The 25,816-nt window shown below is 45.4% G+C and overlaps 1 protein-coding gene across 1 annotated transcript; it reads left to right on the top strand.

The window, feature by feature from the left end:
- The first annotated feature begins 5,951 nt into the window (after positions 1 to 5,951).
- Positions 5,952 to 25,513, top strand: GALR1 (galanin receptor 1). The gene is made up of 3 exons (XM_003925979.3): positions 5,952 to 6,617; positions 11,520 to 11,585; positions 22,884 to 25,513. The coding sequence occupies exons 1-3, from the start codon at positions 5,952 to 5,954 to the stop codon at positions 23,199 to 23,201; spliced, it is 1,050 nt and encodes a 349-aa protein (XP_003926028.1). The 3' UTR covers positions 23,202 to 25,513.
- The last annotated feature ends 303 nt before the right edge of the window (positions 25,514 to 25,816 follow it).

Raw genomic sequence — 25,816 nt, 5'->3', positions numbered from 1 at the left:
AAGCAATCTGCCCACAAACACCTAGAAAACTCCGGGACAGCCTCAGGGCCAGGTTCGAGGGAAAGCTCTAGGAATTCACTCCCCCATTCCCTCTCTTATGCAGGTTTTGGAGTTTGAATTTACCCTTGTGTGTCCTGAGGCATATCATGCTTAGAAATTAACTTAACAATGTCCTGAGTTGATGGTACTGTTGGGCCAATGGCAGAGCAAATAAAAAAAAAAAAATAAAATATAAAAAAACACTTCCATGGGTGCTCTCAACTCAGGTCTATAAAATCATCACAGATGTGTTCTGGCCAAATGGAAATCTAAAGGCCAAAAACAAAACAAAACTGGAAACAAGTTATGAGTATAGGAACGCAGTAGAAATAATAAAAGCGTGATCAGACTCCAAGGACTTCAGATACTAGAATTGTCAGAATATAAAATCAGCAAATTTAAATATTCAAATAAATAGGAGAGGTAATTAGAAACATCAGCAATAAGGAAGAAAATATTTAAAAATAGGCCTGGCACATTTGAAACATATCCATGAGAACTTAAGGAGAATAGTTAAATAAAGGGTGTGTAGCTGAAGAAATACCAATACGTTGGCACAGATGAAAACTATGAAAAAGTGAGTCAGAAATAGGAAGGAGACAGTGAAAAGGCTTGAGCTCCATCTCTCAGAACTCCAGGAGGAGAAAATGCCAAGAATTGGAAAAGTAAAAGAGATAAAGGCTGAAAATTTTCCAGAGCTGACAAAAATATATTAATCTTTAGCTTCCAAAGCTCAACAAAAATGGCCAAAAAATGAAAATCATCATAAACATATCAAAGTGAAATTATAAAACACCAGTGATAAAGGGAAGATGTTAAAAATAGAGAAAAAAGTCAGATGGTCTCTGAAGGAGTGACAGATAGCGTATCAGCTGACTCCTCAAGAGCAGCAGTAAAACCCAGAAGGTGGAACAATCGCTTCAATGTACTGGGAGAAAAGAACTGTCCAGCTGGCCAATTCCCATTCAATAATCAGGGCCATTTGGAAGAAAAATGAGCAATTTTTATCATTGACTATAGCTAAAGAAAAACTTGAAACATATTGTCTAAAAACAAGGACAAGCCTTCAGATGAATAGAGGAAGGTGAAGAAAGCCATGGGTAAGAATGTGGGTTAGCCGAACGGATAGTGCCTGTCCCACAAGAACAAATATGCCTAATTGGGGAGAAATTAGGCAACAAAACCAGGTAGAATGAGAAAAGGTGACCAGGGTTAGAAAGCTTCCTGAAACTTGTATGGCTTGGGATGAGGAGCATGATAACAATTAATTTTAAATTCTATTTAATATTAATAGAGTTTTAGTCACTTCTGAATCCATATCTCTGGCTCTGGTCACTCTCATTAACTCAAGACTAACCCACCTAATGGCAATCTTGTCAATCCCATGTCTAACAAGCACCTAAAATTTAACTTGATGCTCCCCACCTCCAAACCCCTTCCTTCCGCTCTGTGTCAACTCAGTAAATGGCGATTTCCCCTCCACGATGTCCAACTCCAGGGTTGACTAAAACAGTGGGAGTCAACCTTGCTCTTCCTTTTATCATACCTTAAATCTACCTGGAGTTCTGAGAGATGGAGCTCAAGCCTTTTCACTGTCTCCTTCCTATTTCTTTCTTTTTTTTTTTATTGCATTTTAGGTTTTGGGGTACATGTGATGAACATGCAAGATTGTTGCATAGGTACACACTTGGCGGTGTGGTTTGCTGCCTTCCGTCCCCTCTCCTGTATCTGTCATTTCTCCCCATGCTATCTCTTCCCACCTCCCCACCTCCCGCCCCTCCCCCATTTCCCCCCAACGGACCCCAGTGTGTAGTGCTCCCCTCCCTGTGTCCGTGTGTTCTCATTGTTCAACACCCACCTGTACATATACACCATGGAATATTACGCAGCCGTCTCCTTCCTATTTCTGACTCATTTGCTCCAACATTGAGATATCCAGAATGCAAGCCCTTCCCTCCATACCTAGGATGATCTGCTCTGGGTTCCTGAAAGCTCACTGGCTGGTCTTCTGCTCTTTCCTTTGCCCTTCTCATCTGCACACCAGAGTCATCGTTCTGAATCGCAGGTCAGATCATAACATCTCTCTGCTTGAAGCTCCCTACAGGACTTCCCTGGACTCAGGATGAAGTCCTAGGCCCCTTCCTGGCTCTCTGAGGTCTAAAATCATCCATCCCCACTTTTCCCAACCAATGTTTTCTGACCTCATGGCAGACAAACCCTCTTCCCAGCTGTTTCCATGACAGCAAAACTGGCCTCCTTGTTCTTCACACAGCTTTCTCTGCTGCACTGTTTCCCAGGAATGTGTCACACTGCATGTTTAAGAAGCTTTCTGCTGTACTTCCTTCAGGCTTCTGCTCAATTGCCAGCTTTTCTGATGTTCCTCCTGATCATCCTGTATATTGCGACACTCTAATTGCTCTCTATCTCTTATTCTTCTCTTTTAGGGTTGTATTAGGCCATTCTTGTGTTGGCATAAGAAATACCTGAGGCTGGGTAATTTATAAATAAAAGAGGTTTAATTGGCTCATGCTTCTGCAGGATGTACAGGAAGCATGGTGCTGGCATCTGCTCAGCTTCTGGGGAGACCTCAGGAAGCTTCCAATCATGGCAGAAGGTGAAGGGGGAGCAGGTGCATCTTACATGGCAGAAGCAGGAGCAAGAGAGAGAAGGGAGGAGGTGCCTAGCACTTTCAAATAACCAGCTCTTGAGACTCAGTGTCCTGAGGACAGTACAAGCCATGAGGGATCCATCTCATTGACTCAAACCCTCCTGCTGGGCTCCACCTCCAACATTAGGGATAATTCAATATGAGATGGCAAGGATAGATATCTAAACTATATCAGTAGTATTTACCACATTTTACTTCTATATTATCATTTTGCTTCTTTTTAAATATTATGTCCATAATAAAATGTAAAATCAGTAAAAGAAAGAACTTTATTGCGTTAATTGCTCTATCTCCAGAACCTACAGTAGTTCCTGGCACATAGTAGGCACTCAAGGGTAACCAGTAATATAATAAAAGTAGACCACATTTCTTCCCTGTTTAAGGACACAGAGGAATGGAGAGAGTAAGGGAGGGAGAAAACACTTTAAAATGCAGTTGGAAAGACATCATGAAAAGAGAGGAAAAAAGCACAGAAATAGAAAACAAAAAGAACAAAATAAAATGCTAAAAATAAATCCATGTAGATTAGTAATAGCAATAAATATAAATGAACTAAACTCACCAGTTAAAAACTAGAGATTGTCAAATTGTGTTTTAAAATAATTCAGTTATGGGCTGTAGCAAAGAGATTCCTTGAAATCACAGAACATAACATAGGAAGGCTGCAAAAGATGTAAGAGGCAAACACAAAGCAAAGAATATTGGTGTACCTATAGTAATAACAGACAAATTAAGGCAAAAACAAAACAAAACATGTACCATAATACCAACCACATAATGTTAAAGCAAAATAAAAAGAAAAAAAAAGTACCACACCACAATACATTAAGACCATATGCATATGCTAAAAACGTATAAAGAAGTGACTGACAACAAATGTACATTACTTGGAGATAGTGGGAGGCGTGGAGGTTGTGGTTGAAAGTATGTAAAAGTGACTTCAACTCTATTAATAATGTTTAAAATTATTCCAACCTGGATGGTGGGTACATTGGTATTCAATATAATTTTATTATCTGTCTCATGTCAAAATAGTTCATAATTTAAAAACTCAAATCATATTACAATTATTTTTCTGTTTTTGGGATGGAGTTTTGCTCTTGTTGCCCAAGCTGGAGTGCAATGGACAGGTCTCGTCTCACTGCAACCTCCACCTCCTAGGTTCAAGTGATTCTCCTGCCTCAGCCTCCCGAGTAGCTGGGATTACAGGCACGAGCCACCAGGCCCGGCTAATTTTTTGTATTTTTAGTAGAAACGAGGTTTCACCATGTTAGCCAGTCTCTCGAACTCCTGAACTCAGGTGATCCGCCCACCTCGGCCTCCCAAAGTGCTGGGATTACAGGCCTGAGCGACCATGCTCTGTGGTAACTAACTTTCAACACAACAGAACTGTCCAATACAACATGATACCTGGAAAGCCTGGGTCAGAGAGCATCTCAGGGAAGAACAGCAATACCGATTGGCAAGATCACCTAAGGAAGTTTCAAGGCATTCTCTCAGGTTAGGGCAGGTAAGAACACTCTTGGCTTTAGCAAGATACCCAAATAGGCAAGTTGCTTACAGTCAATTTGTCTTCCGGAAAATGTGTGTAAATAGAACAATCCCCTTGCAAGGAACTCCCTAACAATAAATGATAAAATACATAGGTGTTCAATGAACTGCCTCAAAATTTATCTGGAAATGAGGCAGAACAGAGCTAGCAAGATAGAAAAATAAGATCCTGCTTCCCCAACTCCCCAAGGCAAATAGCCCCTGTCCTCTTCGGTCTTTGGATGACCCATTCCCTCAGGCACTGTGTCGGAACATGATGGACAATCACCACACGGAGAATGCTGGAAATGCATCGGTGTTTTGGAAAGTGAAAACAGACAAATCACTGCAAATAAAGGACTCAGTGTCAGCTCTCTAGTTGGGAGCCACCAAGGTTACAAAGATAATGCGACTCACCCTGCTGTCCGGAAACGGCTTACTTTCTTTCTGGCAAATTCACATTTACGGCAGTAAGACACTAAACGCGTTCTTTTACCTAAAAAATACTGTGTTTGTCATTGTCAAAATACTGTTTATGTCCCTCAGATGAGTAATGCAGGGCACATGATGGAGGCTGAGTGGCGTGAGCAGCCTTCCCCTTCGAGGCCATCCATGTCTACAGAGAAGCTTCACACACCTCCTTCCCTCCCTCTTGCCCCTCCCTAGCAGGCCGCGGGCTCAGGACAAAACTCCAGGTAGCGGCGTCAGCCTCGGTTTCCTGGGGTTACTCCCCGGACAGACGTGTTCTCGCGGACTGACACCCCGGGAGGCGGAGCAGGAACGGTACTGACGGGTGAGGAGCCCAGCGCACCCCTCCGCATCCCCCCCCCCACCCCCGCCAGCTTTGCCCTGCCCGTGGCACCCGGCAGCCCCGCCTCCAGCCAGCGGAGCAGTCGGCACCTCGTGGAGGCGAGCGCGCGCCGGGTCCAGCCAGGAGGTGGGCGGCGACCTATCCTCCTCGAATCCGTCCAGTCTCCCCTCCAGCACTGTGATTTCCAGGGGCGCGGATTTCAGCCGGCTGTCTTCGCCCCTTGGTGGCAGCAGGGGGGGTCCCTGGCACCCGACTCCGTCCACCGCCAGGAAGCCCCCAAAAGCGCTCTCGCCCTGTGGACGACTCGGAGTCCCTGCAGAGGCCGGGAGGGAGTCGGCGGCGCCAGCCCAGTGGCGAGGGGGCGCGGGGGGCCCTGTCTGCTGCAGCGTCGGCTCCGCTGCTGCGCTCTGGGCAGGTGCCCGGAAAGCGCCGCGGGAAGGAGCGGCTCTGAGCAACAGGTGCAGCCCGCAGCACCGCCGGAGCGAGGGAAAACGGCCGGCGGAGACCTGCAGCGGTAAGGCGCGGGAAGGGTTTCCACCTGCGCGGCTGCGGCCGGCGGGTCCCTCCTCCCAGGCTCGGTGGTCGCGCAGCTGGCGGAGGCGCCCGGGCAGGGGACCCCAGAGCTCTAGAGACCACTGTCCCTTCCCGAGAAGGTCCGGCTCCGCGCTCCCGACCCGCCCTCTCTCAGAAGGACCCGGCGTGAAGACGGTGCCACCAGGCGCGGCCGCCCGATCCTCGCGCCCGCCGGCGCGCGCCTCCGGAGAAGCCCAGGCTCGGAAACTCCGGCGCTCCGTGCTCCGCGCCGGGACCCGGGCCACCCCTGGCGCCCACTTTCGCCGCTAGGCACCCGCCGTCCCTCGGTCTCCGCGCGCCCCGCCGCTCGCCGGGGCAACCCCGCGGGCCATGGAGCTGGCGGCCGGGAACCTCAGCGAGGGCAACGCGAGCTGGCCGGAGCCCTCCGCCCGGGAGCGCGGGCCGCCGTTCCGCATCGGCGCGGAGAACTTCGCCACGCTGGTGGTGTTCGGCCTGATCTTCGCGCTGGGCGTGCTGGGCAACAGCCTGGTGATCACGGTGCTGGCGCGCAGCAAGCCGGGCAAGCCGCGGAGCACCACCAACCTGTTCATCCTCAACCTGAGCATCGCCGACCTGGCCTACCTGCTCTTCTGCATCCCCTTCCAGGCCACGGTGTACGCGCTGCCCACCTGGGTGCTGGGCGCCTTCATCTGCAAGTTCACCCACTACTTCTTCACCGTGTCCATGCTGGTCAGCATCTTCACGCTGGCCGCGATGTCCGTGGACCGCTACGTGGCCATCGTGCACTCGCGGCGCTCCTCCTCGCTCAGGGTGTCCCGCAACGCGCTGCTGGGCGTGGGCTGCATCTGGGCGCTGTCCATCGCCATGGCCTCGCCCGTGGCCTACCACCAGGGCCTCTTCCACCCGCGCGCCAGCAACCAGACCTTCTGCTGGGAGCAGTGGCCCGACCCTCGCCACAAGAAGGCCTACGTGGTGTGCACCTTCGTCTTCGGCTACCTGCTGCCACTCCTGCTCATCAGCTTCTGCTACGCCAAGGTGCGGGGCCGGCGCGGCGGGCGCGGGGCCCTGACGCGCGAGGGAGGGCCGAGGGGCGGGGGTGGGGGATGCCGGAGGTCTCAGGGTCCCGTGGCCCTGCCGGAGCCGTGGCCTCGCCCGGGGCGGTGCTGGGCGGATCTGGGCGGATCTGGGCGGAGAGGTTCCCCGGCCTCTGCTGGAGCGCGCCATTGGCTTGCGCAAGAAAGTTACTTGGAGTCTGAGACGTGCTGGGGAAAGTTTGCCGTTCAAGCGGTCTGGTAGAACAAGTTTCTCCTCCCCTCCCTCCCCTTCCTCGCCACGGCGGCCCTTCAACACCCCCAGGTTGACAGGGCGTTGTGCGGGCGAGGCTGCGTCCTTCCCAGCACCGGAAACGCCGCTCCTTTCCAGCGACTCTTAAACCACTTCAGCTGCGCAGGGAAGTGACCGCCGCGGGGCTGTGGGACCCGAGAGGGCGCGTGGTCACCAGAGCGCGGGCCTTTCGCGGGGCTGGCGGGTCCCCACCGCCCTCCCGGGCTCTCAGGGGCCGTGGGGGTGACTCGCGGGCTGCCCGTCTCCCCCGTGGTGCGCAGTTCGCCCTTGCTCCGAAGGCTTTGCGCACTCCGGACGGTGTGAAACCGCTGATCCCAGGGACAGAGCTTCGAATTTTATTTATTCTGAAGCTTAGCTTCAGAAACCCAAGTGGCAAAAGGGCGTTTCTTGACAGGGTCCTGACCGCAGGCTGCAGGGAACTTTGAATGGAATGGACTCAAGCTGTGGGCTTCTCCATTTCAATCTTTTTTAGAAAGGTCTCCTGGACAGCGGGGAGAGGTTGAGGCGGCGGATCTTCGCCTAAATGTAGCAGAGGCCCCGTCCACGCGTGTGGCTTCAGCGGCCGGGGCCTCCTTCCTGGGAGATGGCTTTTCCCGTTGTATAGCCGGGCAGAGCTCAGCACCCACATGCTTTGTCATGAAGTCCACAAGGGTTTGAAGATTTTATACTGATGAAAAGGGCTTCAGCGTTTGACACACGTGTTTCTACTTGCATAAACAAGCGCTTATTTTAATAATCAGGTGACGGCGATTCAGGGTAAACCCCAGTGTCCCCACCCTATTAGCTCCAGAGCGTCACTCTCGGAAATGCAGCTCTATTACCAGGTTCCACCTGACTTCACCTCTCTCTGTCTCTCATTCTGTTTCCATAAGTCTGTGATTATACAACCACAAATAACCTGACTAGGTAGAATAAGAACTTTCAACACTCAGTTCACAAGGTATTCTTCTCAACACAAATGTTTACTATAAGCCACCTGTTTCTCTTCATCTAGTTTATCTCTGTAGATTGTGTCTATTTTGAATTGTAATGTTTTTAGATATTATCTGGACAGCCTGCACCAAAAGGTAATTATAAAGAAATATAGTAGCATTTTCGGAGGCTGAGGCAGGTGGATCACCTGAGGTCAGGAGTTCAAGACCAGCCTGACCAACAAGGTGAAACCCCATCTCTACTAAAAATACAAAAATTAGCTGAGCGTGGTAGCAGGCACTTGTAGTCCAAGTTACTCAGGAGGCTGAGACAGGAGAATTACTTGAACCTGGGAGGCAGAGGTTGCAGTGAGCCAAGATGGCACCACTGCACTCCAACCTGGGTGATGGAACGAGACTCTGTTAAAAAAAAAAAAAATATATGTATATATATATATATATATATATATATATATATATATCGTAGCAGTAAGGGAATTTGGAAAATAACTCTAGCTTAGCTCTTTGGAAAATGGCTGGTTTATTAATGTGGTCTTCTGCAAATGCTAAACAAAGGCTATTTTACATAGCACAATTACCTGATATGTGCACCATCTCATTTAATTGGCACATCTCTGTGGCTTGGGGCTATTTTGTTATTTACCCAGATTTTATTATTTAAGAAAAAAGAGCTTTGGAAAAGAACAACAGGCCCAGATTATGAAGCTGGTGAATGATTCAGGAAGGATTTAACACAGGGATTCCCAGTCTCCCGAGGACTGGACAGTTGGTGAGGCCTTGAGGACACAGAAGTATGAGATTGGGATTCTGAAAACATGGCTGTCAAGTTCCCAATTACTGCGTTAGAACTGAAGCTCATTCTTCCTTATGCCCCTGAAGCTTTGGGGAGAAGAACTAAAGTCTTCTTACTGGAAATGACAAAGTCAGCTTTTAGGAATAAATCAGGTTACATTTCTGTCATTTGCAAGTCTATGAAAGTCACACAGAAGGGCAAAATTTTCAAAACAGTTTTTTTTTTTTAAATGTAATGAATTTGGATTTTTAAAATATGGAAATAGTTTGCTTCCAAGCATAACTGGAAAAATATTTTGCGTTCAGCATAATATTTGCAAGTTCATTTTGGGGCTGTCATGGGTAGCTTGAGATAATTAGTTGTTTCAAGTTGCTTTTCTTTGGCTCAGGCATCAGGTGTGCACCGTCCAGTTAAGGATTTTGCTACTTGCGTGTGAGTTTCAGGATTCGCTGTTCTCCGAACTCCAGGTCTGTTGGATAACCTGAAAAACACAAATGGCTGAAAGGGAACCTGAGGTTATGATGCTTTAAGCAAATGAAAAGACTCAAGACAATTGCATTCTAGAGTTGCCTTTTGCCTCCAAATTCTTACAAGTTTGTAATGGAACGGTTTTTTGCACCAGTTTCTGGGAAACTCATCGAATAGATGGGCTGGAGGATAAGTTGAAGTGGTCCACCCAGTGTCCCCTGAGGAGCCCCTCCCCTCTGCTGCTGTGGAGCTGTTTTTGTACAGGGCTGTGACCCTGGGTCACTTTCCTTAGAGTGAATTACTGTCCAGAGCCTCCTTGTTCTACCATGAGGATAAACTCAATGGGCCCAGCCCACGAAATCACTCCAAATCCCCAGGATATGCCCAGCAGGACCTGGGTTTGCTTTGAGCTGGCACCTTCCTGTGCATGCGCAGAAACTTACAGACTCACCAAGAGACCCCAGGATGCTACTGTCACTGTATTCCTAAACATCATCATAACCTATCATGATATCTACATTCTTCCTACTTTGCTGACAAGACCTTCACTGGGGCGCATCATGATATATCATCCTGTGCTCACAGGATGAGCCATTGAAGAGAAAAAAGATACTTGAGTATTTTCTTTATTCGACAGCATTCAACATACTGACGTGTTTTGAAGTGGCTGAGCTGGGATCCAAATTCCTTTTTGGAAGGAACGGATGGAGCTTGGCAGCGTTATGAAGCTGGTCACATCTGGATGTTTTGTTGTGATTTGTCCAGGTGTCCCTCTCTGAATTTTTGCTTGTGTGGCCTGTCCTCTGGTCTCTCCTGCGTCCCCTGTCCTCAGTGGCCAGTGTTGTCCTGCTGTTTCCCATTGGGAAGCTGCCACTGAGCCACCTAGGCATCCTGTCCTCTTGGGCAGGGTCCTGCCTCCTCCAGCCAAAATGCTCTCATTTGCTCCTGCAGGAAAGCTCCTGTTCTGTGGTTGCCTTGCATTCAGGTTTTGGTACTCTGATTTCTGCAGGCAGAACAGTCAAGGAACACCTTGTCAATGTGTTGAGTGTTTTCCCAAATACTCCTGCGGCAAGCAAACACTTGTTTTGTTGTGGATGTAGCTGAGTCATTTCTGGAATGGGAAGCATCTCAGAAGTGGAGAGAATTTGAAGTCAGAAATTCATACTCCTTGATGGCCTCTTTTTCACTTGTGTAGGGCCTGGGCAGCTGGTAAATATATCCTGTGGCTTCCAGGTAGGGTCTGACTAATTGCTCTGGAAGTGCCTCATCTGGCTGAATGGAGTGGGCTTTTGCAATAAGTTCAATTCAATTAAATGACTTCCATGCTACAATGCTGCAGTGAGCAAAGAACTGGTTGCAACATGGCTTCTGGTTCCTTGAGAGACTTCTCAGCAATCTACAGATGATCTAAAGCACTTAGCCACCCTGGGGCTCGATTTTTCTATATTGTCTCTCAGATGGGATATGGAAACGAACTTAAGTCACAGTTCTGCCAGCTTGACAATGTGGTCTAAGACCAAATATATGTTGGAAATACCTACATCGAAAACTCCAAATTTTCATGATATTTCTTCTGAGTATTACACTGGCAAAAAAAAAAAAAAAAAAAGACAGAAATGATTTCTTTAATTAAGAGAGCCACTGTGTCTCAGGGAGAGTCCCTGACAGGGACATTTGTTGTAAAACCTTGCAAAAACAGTTTATAAATCATCAGTGACGCTGAATCCCCAATAAGTTGTTTAAAAGCACAGCACAGTGGTTAGGATTTGAGTAAAGAATGAAAGGAGGCCTGATGGGTGGTGCTTTGCTGACAGAATTGCAGTGGAGGCAGCCCATATGAGGAAGAAAGAAAGAATATTTTGGCACAAATGCAGGCAATCTTTGGCCTGGATACACTGAAGACACATCTGATGATACTGTCTTCCTTTGTTTGCTTGACTTCTTTCCCCATCAGATGATGAATTTTGGAAGGGCAAACCTCTAGTTTTTCAACATATCCAGGATCTAACATTGTGCCTGACATGTAGCAGGGACCTGGTGTTTGTTACTATGTGGGCTCCTGGGGGAAACTGAGGCAGACAATAGACTAAGAAGCATGCATGAGTGGTTCATGGCATGGCTCTTTCTGGACAAAACCCCAGAGCTCCATGCACCGGGCACTCCTTGCAAACAGGTGCTCTGGCTGCGAGCTTGTCTGGCTGCGCACCATCCTTCCTGGGAGGCTCCTAAATGTTAGAAAAGAATGTATTTGGCAACTTGTTTTCATTGTCACCTAATCACCTAATCTGAACAGTCTTACAAATAATGATGTTACCATTTTCAGCATGTCAATAATGCTTAATGCAAAATAGGCGTGGGTTGTGAGAGGCGAAGTGAACTGATTTCATTTGTGTCTTTCAGGTCCTTAATCATTTGCATAAAAAGTTGAAGAACATGTCAAAGAAGTCTGAAACATCCAAGAAAAAGGTAATGATCACAAATATATCTATGTTACTTTTCAGAGCTTAGTTTATTCTTACTTCTGCTTGTCCTCACATCCTCCCAAAGCCTGTAACATTTAGGGTCCTCAGCATGGCTAAGGGTGCTTGAGATGAGCCTCCCACCGTGAGGGTGGAAATGAGGGTCAGCCTCAGCGAGGGCAGAGGGCGTCGCAGGTCATTCCGTGCTGCATTCAAACTTAGCTGGGGTGGCGAGATCAAAAGATCTGGAAAGGCGAGGAAATGCAGTTATGCTGATTATGCTTGGGGTGACTGAGACAGAGGGCAGAGCTGCTGACATGCATTCTTAGAGGAAAAGTATAGTCATCGTGTTTTGTCTTTACTGTCTCTGATGTGATTTTGGAAGGCGCTGTTTGGTTCTCCTTTAAGACAACACGGTTATAATCCCCCCCTTAACCCACCAGAGTGCTGTGCCAGCCTTGTGTCTTTCAGCCACAGGTGTGCTGGCTCTGACCCAGCAGGTGAAGACTGACGCGCACAAGGCTGAAAGCGGATTCCTCCCGTTGCTAACTGACTTTCTCATCCCTGAGCCCTGATTTAAACTAGCTTCTCCTGAGCAGCACTACTGATGGTCATGACTTCTACACTGTGAGGAAAAACTATTTCACAGATCAAGATAAAATTAACTCTTATTCAGAAAATATCTATGTAACTTCTGATTTTAGAAAGTAGAGTCGGATTATTGGGCAATATGATTAAGGACTAGGAGGTTATAACCAGACATTTTAACCCCAAAGTGTTAGTAATAACATCTTAAAATACCATGTTTTCTAAGTTTTGTTATGATCAATGACATACATAATTTATAGAAATTCTAGTTTAGGTCACATTTAATCATGTTTACTTTAAAAATTCTGCTTGAATAAAGGAGAGCTCTTCCTGACTTCCCTTGTTTATGAGCAGCAATGTGGCTAAAAGGCCGTCTGATATCCTGGAGTCAAAACCCATGGTAGAGAATTGGTTATAAAGCCCAAACATTAAGACTTTTCTTTTTCCTGGCAACAAAAAAATTAGCTTGTGCTAGAAATGCATTCATACAGGTTTTAGGATAACCACCTGAGAATACAAGGTGCAATGTAAATAAGTATCATGTTACAGCTTTATTCCATTGATCCTTTCTTACGTCGGAACAATTATTATGTGTATTTCATTTCATTTTAAGCCTCTAAGCCCCTCATTAGAGCCGCTGACCAAGTGCTAAGTTATATGAATGGGATAAACTCTAGAAGTGGGTGTTTTCCTCCTCTGTTTTGGTGATGTGCTGCTATGGTAGAGATTTTCCATTTTCCTGGTATGTCTACTTATGTTTCCTCTGAGTCACATTTCTTATTTCTAAGAAAATGATTCTCTAAAGACAATTAAGGATTGTTTCTAACTTCTCCTCGGTCAGCGATTTTTAGAGCGCCTGATCTGTGTAGGACCAAGCTGATCCAGGGGATTCTAAGAGGAACTGGCTCCTCACAGAAGCCAGCACTGAAACGGGAGAGACAAATGTGTAAGTCCCAAAGGACTGTTCAAGTGAGGAGTGTTGGCGCCTCAGGGGAGGAAGAGATTAATTTCCCTAGGGAGAGATCAGGCTTGCCAAACTTTAACTGATCCGTGATAAGTGTTTATGAATGATTCGAAAGATTTTATGCTTACCAAAAGAAGTAAAACATTTCTTTAACATTTGCTGAATCTTATTTGTGTCAATGGTAGTATTAGTCTCTATATTTGAAAAAGTATTGGAGAGTTGTGACTGTCTCAGAGAAGAGCAAAATACTTTAAAAAATAGGTCTTATAAGGAATGATTAGAAAAGTTTCTATTTTATTTTACAATAAAAAACCTAAAGATTAGCGGTTAGTTCAGTAATTGTTTAGTTATATACACATACACAACTATACAAATATTTAGATTTATGTGAGTATATGTATGTATAATACATATGTGGTTACATATATACATAAAATATATCTATATAAAATTACCTTTTACTCATTCCTACCATGAGGAGTTTCTAGCATTTGAGGAAGTGATGAATATTTTCTTTTCTGTTTTCATAGCCTCTGACCCTTAACAGCCACTGAACGGATGTCAGATCTTTGTTGATGTATTTAATTGGCTCCTTGATTGCATAGAACAAATAAATGTGGTGGTGGTAGTGATGATGATGGTGGTGGTAGTGATGGTGGTGATGAAGGTGGTGGGTGGTGGCGGTGGTCATGGTGGTGATGGTGGTGGTGGTAGTGATGATGGTGGTCATGATGGTGATGGTGGTGGCGGCGATTGTGGTGGTGATGGTGGTGATGGCAGCAGTGCTGGTAGTGGCAATGGTGATGATAATGGTGCCAATTGTGGTGGTGGTAGTGATGGTGGTGTTGATGGTGGTGATGATGGTGGTGGGTGGTGATGGTGGTGGTGGTGGTGACGGTGATGGTGACGGTGACAGTGGTGGTGATGGTGGTGGTGCTGGTGGTGGTGGTGGTGGTGGTGATGGTGGTGGTGGTGGTGGTGATTGTGATGGTGATGGTGGTGACTGATGGTGATGGTCGTGGTAATGGTGACGTTGGTGGTGATGGTGGTGATGGTGATTGTGATGGTGGTGATGATGGTGGTAGTCGTGATGGTGACTGATGGTGGTGGTGGTGATGGTGATGGTGGTGGTGGTGGTGATGGTGATGGTGGTGGTGATGGTGGTGGTGGTGGCGGTGGTAGCAGTGGTGGTGCTGGCAATGGTGATGATGATGGTAGCCATTGTGGTAGTGATGGTGGTGATGGTAAAAGTGGTGCTGGTGGTGGTGATGGTGATGGTGGTGATTGTGATGTTGATGGTGGCAACTGTGATGGTGATGGTCGTGGTGATGGTGACATTGGTGGTGATGGTGATGGTGATGGTGGTGGTGGTGGCAGTGGTAGCAGTGGTCGTGGTGGCAATGGTGATGATCATGATGGCCATTGTGGTGGTGGTGGTGGTGGTGGTAATGGTGGTGTGTATGCATCTAAGATATAGGAGGGAGGAGCAGAGGAAGGGTAAGAAGAGGGATTGGAAGGAAGGGAGTGGGGAGAAGGGAGGTGGTGGAGAGAGGGGGACAGAGGCAGAAGAGGCGAGAAAGGGGAAAGTTGGGAGGGAACAGAAAGCAAGAATATATGGCAATTTCCCTGAAGACAGGAACTTGACTGGTTCTTTGTGGGTATTTCCCAGGTCTCAGCACAGACAATTGCTACTGGAGCACATGTGTCATCCTTTGATGGGTAATGGAAGATGTGACAGGGATGTGGATGGTTTGCTCATTTCAGCTCCACTTCTTTCCAGCCCTTTCTCTCAATGGCCAAGTAAAGTTCCCTTGCTCTGTGCTGTATCCACTGGTCTTAGTTTGTTCAGGCTGTTTTAAGAAAATACCATAGCCTGGGTGGCTCATAAACAATGGAAGTGTATTTCTTGCAGTCCTGGAGTTTGGAAGTCTAAAATCAAGCTCCTGCAGATTCAGTGTTTGGCGAGGGCTATTTTCTGGTTCATAGGTGTCTCTCTGTGTCCTCATAGGGTAGAAGGGATAGGCAGCTCTCAGAGCCCTCTTTCATAAGGGCTCTAGTCCCATCATGAGGTCTCCCCCATACCTCATGGCCTAATCACCACCCAAAAGCCCCACCTCTTAATGCCATCACTTTAGTGATTAGGTTCCAACATATGAATTTTTTGGAGGGGGTGGGGACACAAACTTTGAGACTGTGCCACCGTCCGTGCAGGGCTTTCCTATTGAGAGTTGTAAGTATTATGGGGTGGGGAGGTTGGCCTTTTGTGATAAACATGCTAACAGTTATTCATGTTTGGACAAAGTGCAAAAGAAGAATGGGATTTTTACGCAGAATGAAGCGCTGTGATTGATCACGTGCTTTGCTTAACTTTGTTAGACATAAAGAAATGTTTCTGGCTCAAAGCTGATTGTTAAAACCTTGGAAGACCTCAAAATGGGATAGATACCCAAAAGGGATGGTTGCTTCTTGGAGAAAATGGGATTAAAGGATCTCTTGATATCCTGTCAAGCCACTGGGCTCTTTTAACGTTTGCTTTTTTTTTGTTGCTGTTTTTTTGGCTTAAAGTAATTCAGTAAGCTTTTTGGCTGTCATTTATACAATTTGTGAGGTTTTTAAAAAATCATTTTCATCTTTTAGTCACTTTTTTTCCTCCCAAGCCAAGTTCCATTAGACATATTGTGAATAAAATTCTTTGAAGAAAGAACAGGCATCTCAGATGACTTGGAAAAGAGCATCTCACAATAAGAAGAGAGATTAATATTTTTTCAGATACTTTCAGCAGAAAGGAGTACAAAGAAACCAGGCTAATAAAAGACCTAAACTCAAGTATAAGATTTTGTATTGAGCTTTAGCATGTAATTTTAGATGATGATTTTTTCTCAATCATAAGATAACGTTGGGATTCTATAGACTAAATAGACAGAGGGAAGCATGCACACACAGGGAACAGGTCTGTCTGATGGAGACGGAGGACCCTGTAAGAGAGAAGAAAGAATCACGTTATAAATAAATTTTAAAAACCAGCCTCCTCCTCCAGAGAGGGTAGTTCTCTATGTTACTTTCTCTGCGCTGAGCCACTGGTCTTAGTCCATTCTGGCTGCTGTAAGAAAATGGCACATCGTAGGTGGCCCATAAACAATAGAAATGTATTTCTTGCAGTCCTGGAGTTTGGAAGTCTAAAATCAAGCTCCTGCAGATGTGATGTTTCCATGGGAAAGATAGGAAGCGGCTTTGCCAGCTCTTTCTGAGGAGAGGGGCTGCTTCAGCCTTAGGCGTTGATACTGAACAAAGCATTTTTTATTACCTTTAACTTGAGGTAGATAAGACAGCTTTCCTTTTGGTGTGGCTTTTATGTAGTTCATCAGTGGTTCTCTAAACACCTTCGTGAGCTCCTTTTACCTTTATTTTTAGAGATGGAGCCTTGCTCTGTTGTCCAGGCTGGGACACAGTGCTGTGATGATAGCTCACTGCAGCCTCAACCAGTTGGGTTCAAGAGATCCTCCCACCTCAGTAGTCCTCCTGCGTAGTTGGGACTACGGGTCATACTGCTGCACCCAGCTAAGTTATCTGAAAACAGTGTTTAAAGATGGAGTCTCAGTATGTTGCCCAGGCTGGCCTAGGACTCCTGGCCTCCCGTGATCTTCCTGCCTCAGCCTCCCAAAGTGGTGGTGGGATTACAGGCATAAGCCACTGTACCTGGCTGAGCTTTTGAAAAGGAGGATTCTTGGGTAACTAACAACCTCTACCAATTGCTTTAGAGCCGTAATAGATGAGGTGTAGCTATCTGAATTTTAAACAAAGCTTTGTACTGGGTAAGGATGGACGTACTAACCCACTTAAATCCCAGGGTTGATATTAGTACTCGTGCATGATTTGGCCAGATCTTTAACTTTGAGCTAGTCTATGCTAGGCATATTGTTTCCCGAGTTTGGCAGTGTGGAGCAGGAGTGAATCAAGAACAGTGGTTTTCTAGCGGCATGAAACTTCTTGCCCCATGTCCCATCTTCTGCCAGCCTCTTTTGCAAGGGAATAATGAAGATAAAAATCATCTTTTGTTTTCAACCATGCACAAGGGTGTGTTTGCCACATAGATGTTGCTACAACTGAATTGGACTCTGCTCAAAGACAGCAGGAGTAGGGGCCCAGGGCCTGTCTGCAGGGAGTTGGTTTCTAACAACTAGGAGACCTTCAGCTTCAATGGCCGGAGGTGCTTGAGGCACATGAAGAAAACAGTAATCTCTTGGAGATACTTAGCTGGGAGGATGGTCAGCGTTGACAAACCTTCTATGAAATGGTTTTGGGAACAATCTGAGACAAATGGTATAGTTTACGCAAATGCCCATTAAGCCTTCTTTCCCGATATTTATGCTGAAAACTGTAATCCCATCTCATTTCCAAGCTGCTGGTAAACCAAGAAAAAGAACCTGATTCTTGTCCATGGCTCTAAGAAGACCAATGAGACCGGTAAAAATTTAAAGGTTGAATGAGTTACAGACTCACAAAGTTTGTAAACACTGCCACAGAAAACACTCTGGCCTCAGGACACACTACCTTTTTTTTTGCCTTGTGGCTGTTGATAAGGCATGGATCTTATCAGGAAGTTGCTGGAATAGATTTCTGCTTTGTACTTAGTAAAAATGTCTAAAGAAGCAATGAAATGCAATACCCAGAGGGTAATTATTTTGGGAAGTGGAGAGAAGGTTTGATAGTCTTAGAAAGAAAAGATGATGTTTTATAGTCTATTTGTAGGTATAATTATATCTAGATTGTTTTGATTGAATCATCTGAGAATGGAATTTCTCATCCACTAATGGATAAATGGATTGATAGCAGGCACTCCCTTAATATATGTGAGCACATTATCTGTTTGCTTTGTGTGTCGTGCAGTAAATGGCTTTAATATGTAAGCTTGTAGCCTATAAAACCCATACTCAGATTTTTATACCTGAGTTGTTTGTCGTGTTTAAGTGTATGAGGCATGGTCTAGGAATCATTGCATTAGTTAATCCTACTCTCAGATTAGGAAGTTGAGGCTCAGAGAGTTTATGGCATTTTGCAAAGGTCATACAACCAGCTTATGGCATGGTCAGGCGGGAACACAGACATGCTGTAAGTCCTGGGGTCTTGTGCAATCCCTGGTGCCTCTCGAAAGGGAGCTTCATGCTCACCTCCTATCCACCTTGCTAGTGGGACCTGTCCTGGTCTTAATCTGAGATCTAGCCCTCCCTCTACTGTCTCTGCCTGGATCCTGGCCACAGCTTCCTGCCTTCCAGTCCCTCTGTTTGATAAACTTCATCTCACGTCTTACTTTGCTGCCTCGTGTCAATCTTTGACGAGCTGGTATCTCATGAGTTAGAGTCTGGTTGTCATTTTCTATGCAGTGGGACTCCAGGTCACGGGAAGTGATAAGAAGAGTCCTTTTGCCATGCAGGATTTCCCCTTCTAGCAGTGTGGTTCCCACCACTCTGTGATAGTCCTGCAGGGTGTGAGGTCCATGGAGGACCGTTGTAGGAAGTCCTGTGTCCCCAGGAAGAGCCTGTGGTGGGACAGTGCTGTCTCAGCCACGGAGTCATTTTCCTATGTCTTAGTCTTTCCTCCATGTGAAGTTACAAGAAATACGAAGCTCTATTTTCATTCTTTCTCTCCCTCTTCTTCTTCTTTTCCTCCAACTGTTCTTCTCCCACTCATCCATTTGAGTCAGAGTATTTCAGTTTAGGAAACAGACTGGTGGCCACAGGTGAACCCTTCACCACACCTGTGCACTGTGAGAGAAGGCCAGGGACGGAGGTCTGCTTTCCTGCTCTGTGAAACCAAGCGAGGCCTGGGAGGAGAGTGGGGACATTGGTCCGTTCTCACGCTGCTAATAAAGACATACCCAAGACTGGGTGATTTATAAAGAAAGAGGCTTAATTGACTCAGTTTCACAGGGCTAGGGAGGCCTCAGGAAACGTACAATCCTGGTGGCAGGGTAAACAAACATGTCCTTCTTCACATGGTGGCAGGAAGGAGAAGAATGAGAGTAAAGGGAGAAAAATCCCCTTATAAAACCACCAGATCTTATGAGGACTCATTCACTATCATGAGAATAGCGTGAAGGTAACTGCCCTCATGATTCAGTTGCCTCCTGTGGGGTTCCTGCTACCACACATGGAGATGATAGGAACTACAATTCAAGGTTAGATTTGGGTGGGAACTCACAGCCAACCCATGTCTTACTGCTGCTGGCCCCTCCCAAATTTCTTGTCCTCACGTTTCAAAACACAATTATCCCCTTCCAGCATTCCCCTAAAGTCTTAACTCATTCCAGCATTAACTCAACAGTCTGGGTCTGAAGTCTTAGAGAAGGCAAGTCCCTTTCACCTATGAGCCTTTACAATCAAAAGCAAGTACCATTTGTACTTTGTAGATACAATGGGATTACAGGCATTGGGGAAAATACACCCGTTCCAAATAGGAGAAATTGGCCAAAATGAAGGGGCTGCTGACCCCACGCAAGTCTGAATTCAGTGGGGCATTCTTTGACTCCATGTTTCACATCCAGGTCATGCTGATGCAAGAGGTGGGCTCCCATGGCCTTGGGCAGCTCTAACCCTGTGGTTTTGCAGGACATAACCCCCTTCCAGGCTGGCTTCCTGGCTGGTGTTGAGTGTCTATGGCTTTTCCAAGTGCAGGGTGCAAGCTGTTGGTGGATCTGGGATCTGGAGGATGGTGGCCTTCTTCTCACAGCTCCACTAGGCAATGCCCCAGTGGGGGCTCTGTGTGTGGGCTTCAACCCTACCTTTCCATTCCACGCTGCCCCAGCAGAGGTTCTGCATAAGGGCTCTGCCCCTGCGGCAGACTTCTGCCTGGGCAAACAGGCATTTCCATTCATCCTCTGAAATCTAGGCGAAGGTTCCCCAACCTCAATTCTTGACTTCTGTGCACCTGCAGGCCCAACATCATGGGTCAGCTGCCAAGGCTTTGGGGCTTACAGCCACTGAAGCAATGGCCTGAGCTACATTTTGGCTCCTTTTAGCTGCAGCTGGGACACATGACACTAAGTCCCAAGACCACACAAAGCAGCATACCCTGGGCTTGGACATGAAACCATGTTTCTTCCTAGGCGTCTGGGCATGTGCTGGAAGGGGCTACCATGAAGACCTCTGAGGCACCCTGGAGACATTTTCCCCACTGTCTTGGGGACAAACACTTGGCTTCTTATTCCTTATGCAAATTTCTGCAGGCTGCTTCAATTTCTTTTCCAAAAACGGGGTTTTCTTTTCTACTGCACGGTCAGGCTGCAAATTTTCCAAACTTTATGCTCTGCTTCCCTTGTAAACATAAGTTCCAATTCCAAACCATCTCTCTCAAGTTCAAAGTTCCACAGATCTCTAGGGCGGGGGCAAAATGCCACCAGTCTCTTTGCTGAAGCATAGCAAGAGTTACCTTTACTCCACTTCTGAAGAAGTTTCTCATCTCCATCTGAGACCACCTTAGCCTGGACTTCATTGTTCGTGTCACTATCAGCATTTTGGTCAAAGTCATTCAACAAGTTTCTAGGAAGTTTCAAACCTTCCCACATTTTCCTGTCTTCTTCTGAGCCCTCTAAACTGTTTCAACCTCTGCCTATTACCCAGTCCCAAAGTTGCTTCCACATTTTTGGTATCTTTAGAGCAGCACCCCACTCTCTGCAGTACCAATTTACTGTATTAGTCTGTTCTCACGCTGCTAATAGAGACATACCCAAGACCGGGTAATTTATAAAGGAAAAGTTTAATTGACTCACAGTTACACAGGGCTGGGGAGGCCTCAGGATACTTAGAATCATAGCATAAAGGGAAGCAAACACATCATTCTTCACATGGCAGCAGAAGGAGAAGAATGAGAGCAAAGGGTCGGAGGAAACCCCTTGTAAAATCATCAGATCTTGTGAGAACTCACTTGCTATCATGAGAACAGCATGAGGAAACTGCCCCATGATTCAGTTACCTTTCACCAGGTCCCTCCCGCGATGTATGGGGATTATGGAAACGAGAATTCAAGTTGAGATCTGGCGGGGGGTGGGGGACACAGCCAAACCATATCAGGGGGATTGCTGCTGGCTCACACTGATGCTTCCTTTCCCCATGTCCAAGCATGCTCTAAAATACTGTAGCCTGGAGTATGTCTGAGAGAAAGGGGTTCCTTGGGTCCTAATCTTTGGACGAGGGGCTGAAAGTGTGCACCTGTTACATGCTTAATGTTTATTTTTTCTCATATTTCCTATGAGAAGTAAGCTCGCTGGTAAAGAGAACAGATTGCTGAAGCTGTCAAGCAGAGGAGGACATGGAAGTGCTCTCTCCCTTCAAGCCAGGAAACTGAGATGGAGGTTGTCTCATGGGGGCCTTTATTCTGACACATTTAGCATAATACTTCTTGCGAAGCAGCCCTGTTGCGTGTTGTGTGCAGAGAGGGAGGTATGGCTCCTGATTTACTGGAGGTTCCCTTGCACCCCAGCTGTGCAGCGCATGGGCTGGGGATCATGTCAGCCGGGCTGCCAGCCCCAACTTTGCATTCAGCTGTGGGACACTGGGCATTTGCTTCTCTCCTCCTGAGTCTCCGTTTCCTCATCTACAACCTGTGGGTCATGATAGGGTCTGTTTCATAGGATCGTAAAGGGGACTTGGTGAAATAATGCATGTGGCCCCGTCGGTCTGCTAGTTTCGATGGCTCTGCTGTGACCATCGAGGCTCTAGAGGTTGTGTGGGTTTTGAGGTGCACTTGTTAGGGAACAATCCATTTGAGGAGAGAACCAACTGATTGCTTTGTATTTTATAGTTTAGAAAACATTAGACTCCCTTAATTAAAGCATTTTAATAAAATAGATCATTGTCTTTTCTTTGAACCCAGAGAGATAGAGTTTCAATTAATCACAAACTAAGCTACAGAGCTCTTGTCTTTCAACATGTGTGGAACAGGTGAAGTTGCCATAGGCTTAATTCCAGCCCCATAGGTTTGTGGCCAGCGAGGAGGCCGTGGCCAGGCACACAGGTGCGTGGTTATTTATCTCAGGAGGTTGATGTCCTCTCCTGTTGAGGTCTCTAATCAGCCATGGCTTCCTCCTATCATTTTCTCAGTAGAAACTACAAAAGAAACATGAAGACTCTTTCTCTGACTTCCAAGTATTTCTTATTTAGGAGCAGCAAAGAAAGAGTTGAAATGAAAGAAAGCAAAAGGGGTAATTCGGACCATAGACTGAAACTGAAATGAAACACATTGGTGCATCAATTAATTAGGTCTTGAATTTGCCAGAGTTCAACAAGGGGAAGTAAACCCCTACACGCTTGTTCGTGGAGGTGACGGACTACCTGGAGAGAAGGGCAGCCCTCCTCTGAGAGGCAGTGCTGGTGGTACCGCTGCCGTGGGCCCACGCTTGAATGGTTTTGCTGGTTTAGAAGTTACAGCCTCTAATCTTTGTACTTTTCTAGTTCCATGACTTGAAGCATACTTCTCATAATGCATTTCACATATATTGTAAAATTATGACTTTGGAAGGTAACGACAGGTCTTGGAGAATTTATGAACAGAAGTATTATGGGAAGTGAAGGTTAACACTTAAAGCAGATGTATCCATTTTTTATCTCATGAAAATATACGTAAAATTAGCTTAGGGTGTATTTTAAAATGCTGGATTCTTTTTCTGTTATAATCAATGAATTCCCCTCCTTCTCCTTCTCCCTGGCTTCCTCCTTCCCTCCCCTTCCTTCGCTGCCTCCTCCTCCTCTTCTTTTCTAGACTGCACAGACGATTCTGGTGGTGGTCGTGGTGTTTGGAATCTCCTGGCTGCCTCACCACATCATCCATCTCTGGGTTGAGTTTGGAGTTTTCCCACTGACACCGGCTTCCTTCTTCTTCAGAATCACCGCCCACTGCCTGGCGTACAGCAATTCCTCGGTGAATCCTATCATATATGCATTTCTCTCTGAAAATTTCAGGAAGGCTTATAAGCAAGTGTTCAAGTGTCACCTTCGCAAAGATTCAGATCTGAATGATAATAAAGAAAACAAAAGTCGAATAGACACCCCACCATCAACCAATTGTACCCACGTGTGATAAAGCAAATATTAGAGTATCCTTACTGTTGAGTTTCCTTATAAGTGGACCAGACACAGAAACAAGCAGAATGAACTAGTAAGTACTGCTGCAACTTGTTCTCTTAACAACAACGCATGTCATTTTAATTAAATCCCACCTGTGTTCAAAAGTGCTTCCATCCATTTAGGAAATTCCTAGGTCTAGTGTGAATTGCTTTTCGATTTTATTTTATTTTGAAATTACATTTCAGTAACAAAAGACAATGCTGTATAGTTTTATTCCTCTTCAGAAATGAAAGCTTAATAGAATTTTATAGATATGTTCAACTCTTCATAGATTAAGGACTGGCCCATCAAAATGGTCAGGAATATTTGGAGTCTACATTTTAAAGCAAATTTATTTAGAAAAAAAAATGTGAGCTTTAATTCTTTGATTTTAAGAGAAGTAATATTATGAACTATGTATTTTAAAATATGATCATGGGCACACAATGATGATTTTTCTGGGGGCCATTTACATAGACCCATCTATTAAGTGGAAAGAAGGCTTCCTGAAGTCTGATTGCACAGGTGCATTGCTTCCAATTGTAGCTAGGGAACACAGCTTCTGAAGTTGGTGGTTGTGAGATATAGTTGGTTTCTCTCAGGGGTCAGCTCAGTGTTGTGGTGGTGACCCTGAGGTGCAGTAGTAGGCACGGTTGATTGAAATCTATTCTGTGAAATTAGGCTTTATACAATTAAGGAAACAGAGTCAGAGACAACTGCCCGAGTAGTGGAAGGTGCAAATGAGTTTTTAAAAATAAAATTGGGGATTGAAATTTTATATAAGTACTTGACAAAGGTTTTGATTATGCCTTGAATGGAACCTACTCAAAACAGAGATGAAAAAAATCAGCAAAATTGATGTAGATAATAATTTCTACGGGGCTGAAGACTAGACAGAATTCAGTAAGTCACATGATGTAATGGTCATGCCTATAGATAAAGTATATTTCATGTTCGATTTAGATAACAGTCAAAAAAAATCATGGGACTTAATATACCTAGGGATAGCCTATCTTGTACAAACGCATGCTTTTTCATTAAATTTGTAATAATGTTTAATGCACATTTCCACCAAATGTTATTTCCTCTAAAATGTTAACGTGGAGTCAAAACCATCACCACTTGAATTTCAAATGTAGTTTTCATGACAATTTCATATGGATATGTGTTTACAATGAGAAAATGGCATGAAGATATTAAAGGATCCTGGATCGGAAAAGTACTTTTCAGACTGCGAGACTTCGATATGTTTTAGGAGGAAACAGAAGCAAGAAGATTTGTTTTTGTTTGTTTAAAAAGGATTTGGCTAGGAACGGTGGCTCATGCCTGTAATTCCAGCACTTTGGGAGGTCAAGGTGGGCAGGTTGCTTGAGCTCAGGAATTCAAGACCAGCGTGGGCAGCATGGCAAAACCTGGGCTCCACTAAAAATACAAAAATTATCTGCGTGTGGTGGCACACGCCTGTCGTTTCAGCTACACTGGAGGCTGACACAGGGGATCACCTGAGCCTGGGAGGTCCAGGATGCAGCCAGCCAAGATCGCACCACTGCCCTCCAGCCTGGACAGCACAGTAAGACTCTGCCTCAAAACAACAACAACAACAACCACCACCACCACCACCAAACAAACAAAAAACAATGATGTGTAATGTACATCTGTGCCAAATCAGGACTCCACAATGGAACATCAAATTTTAGATAAAAGTACAAACTTGACATAAGTCTTTGGCATGCTAACTTTTTTAGCTCATTCACTTACTTTCATTAATCATATTTCAGTGACCAGTGTTTACATTTGCAATGTTTTTAATGACTCTTTGATAAAAGGAAAGAAAAATGTTAGATGGGTTGGAAAGTGATATATTTTCGTGTTTATTGACCAGACAAAGAAATTGTATGTATGCGTAAGTGAGGCTCTTAAAGAATAAGCCCTTTGCATCGAATGTTTTTGCAATTTATTCAAATACAGGAGCAGAAAAATTTCATCCTGACAATGATACCTCATGTGATTTGTGGGACTTGTGTTGCTGTTGTAAACTCTAGAACAACTTCTTGGGGCGTGAATTCACAAAACTGTGCAAAGAAGTGCCTTCTGGTTGCGTTTGAACTTGCATGAATGGAAATGATGTCTTCTGGTTGCCTTTGAACTTGCATGAATGGCTATATCTTTGTTTTCTCCTTGTGATCTGTAAGCACATAAATGGAGGTATTAAATAAATACTGTAACGAATGTTGCTATTTTCTAGCGCATGCTGAAGATGTGCTGTTCCTTTTGTCCTTCCCAGATGCTGCTGGTGTGTAGAAAGCTTGAGGCATGGCGCGAACGTCATAACTCACTTTGCTACATGTAAATGCGAACTGTTGCATTTTATAGTTAGATAGAATATGCTTCCTGCATATTGTCATTCTACTCAGTTCCTCTCAGAGTTTCAGCTGAGTCTACTTCTAAAACACATTTTGATAGGGATAATAACATACTCTGCAAAGATCTAAGCCTGTGCAAACTTTTCTGAATGAAGAGTTCCAGAAGAACTCATAAACAGGTTAAATTACCCAGAGAAGTATAGGAGTGTGTTGCATTTGCCAAGCG

Source organism: Saimiri boliviensis, chromosome 13 (genome assembly GCF_048565385.1).
Source record: "Saimiri boliviensis isolate mSaiBol1 chromosome 13, mSaiBol1.pri, whole genome shotgun sequence".
Classification (NCBI taxonomy): Eukaryota; Metazoa; Chordata; class Mammalia; order Primates; family Cebidae; genus Saimiri; species Saimiri boliviensis.
The sequence above is the reverse complement of the archived record's forward strand: the minus strand, read 5'-3'. Positions and strand labels throughout refer to the sequence as shown.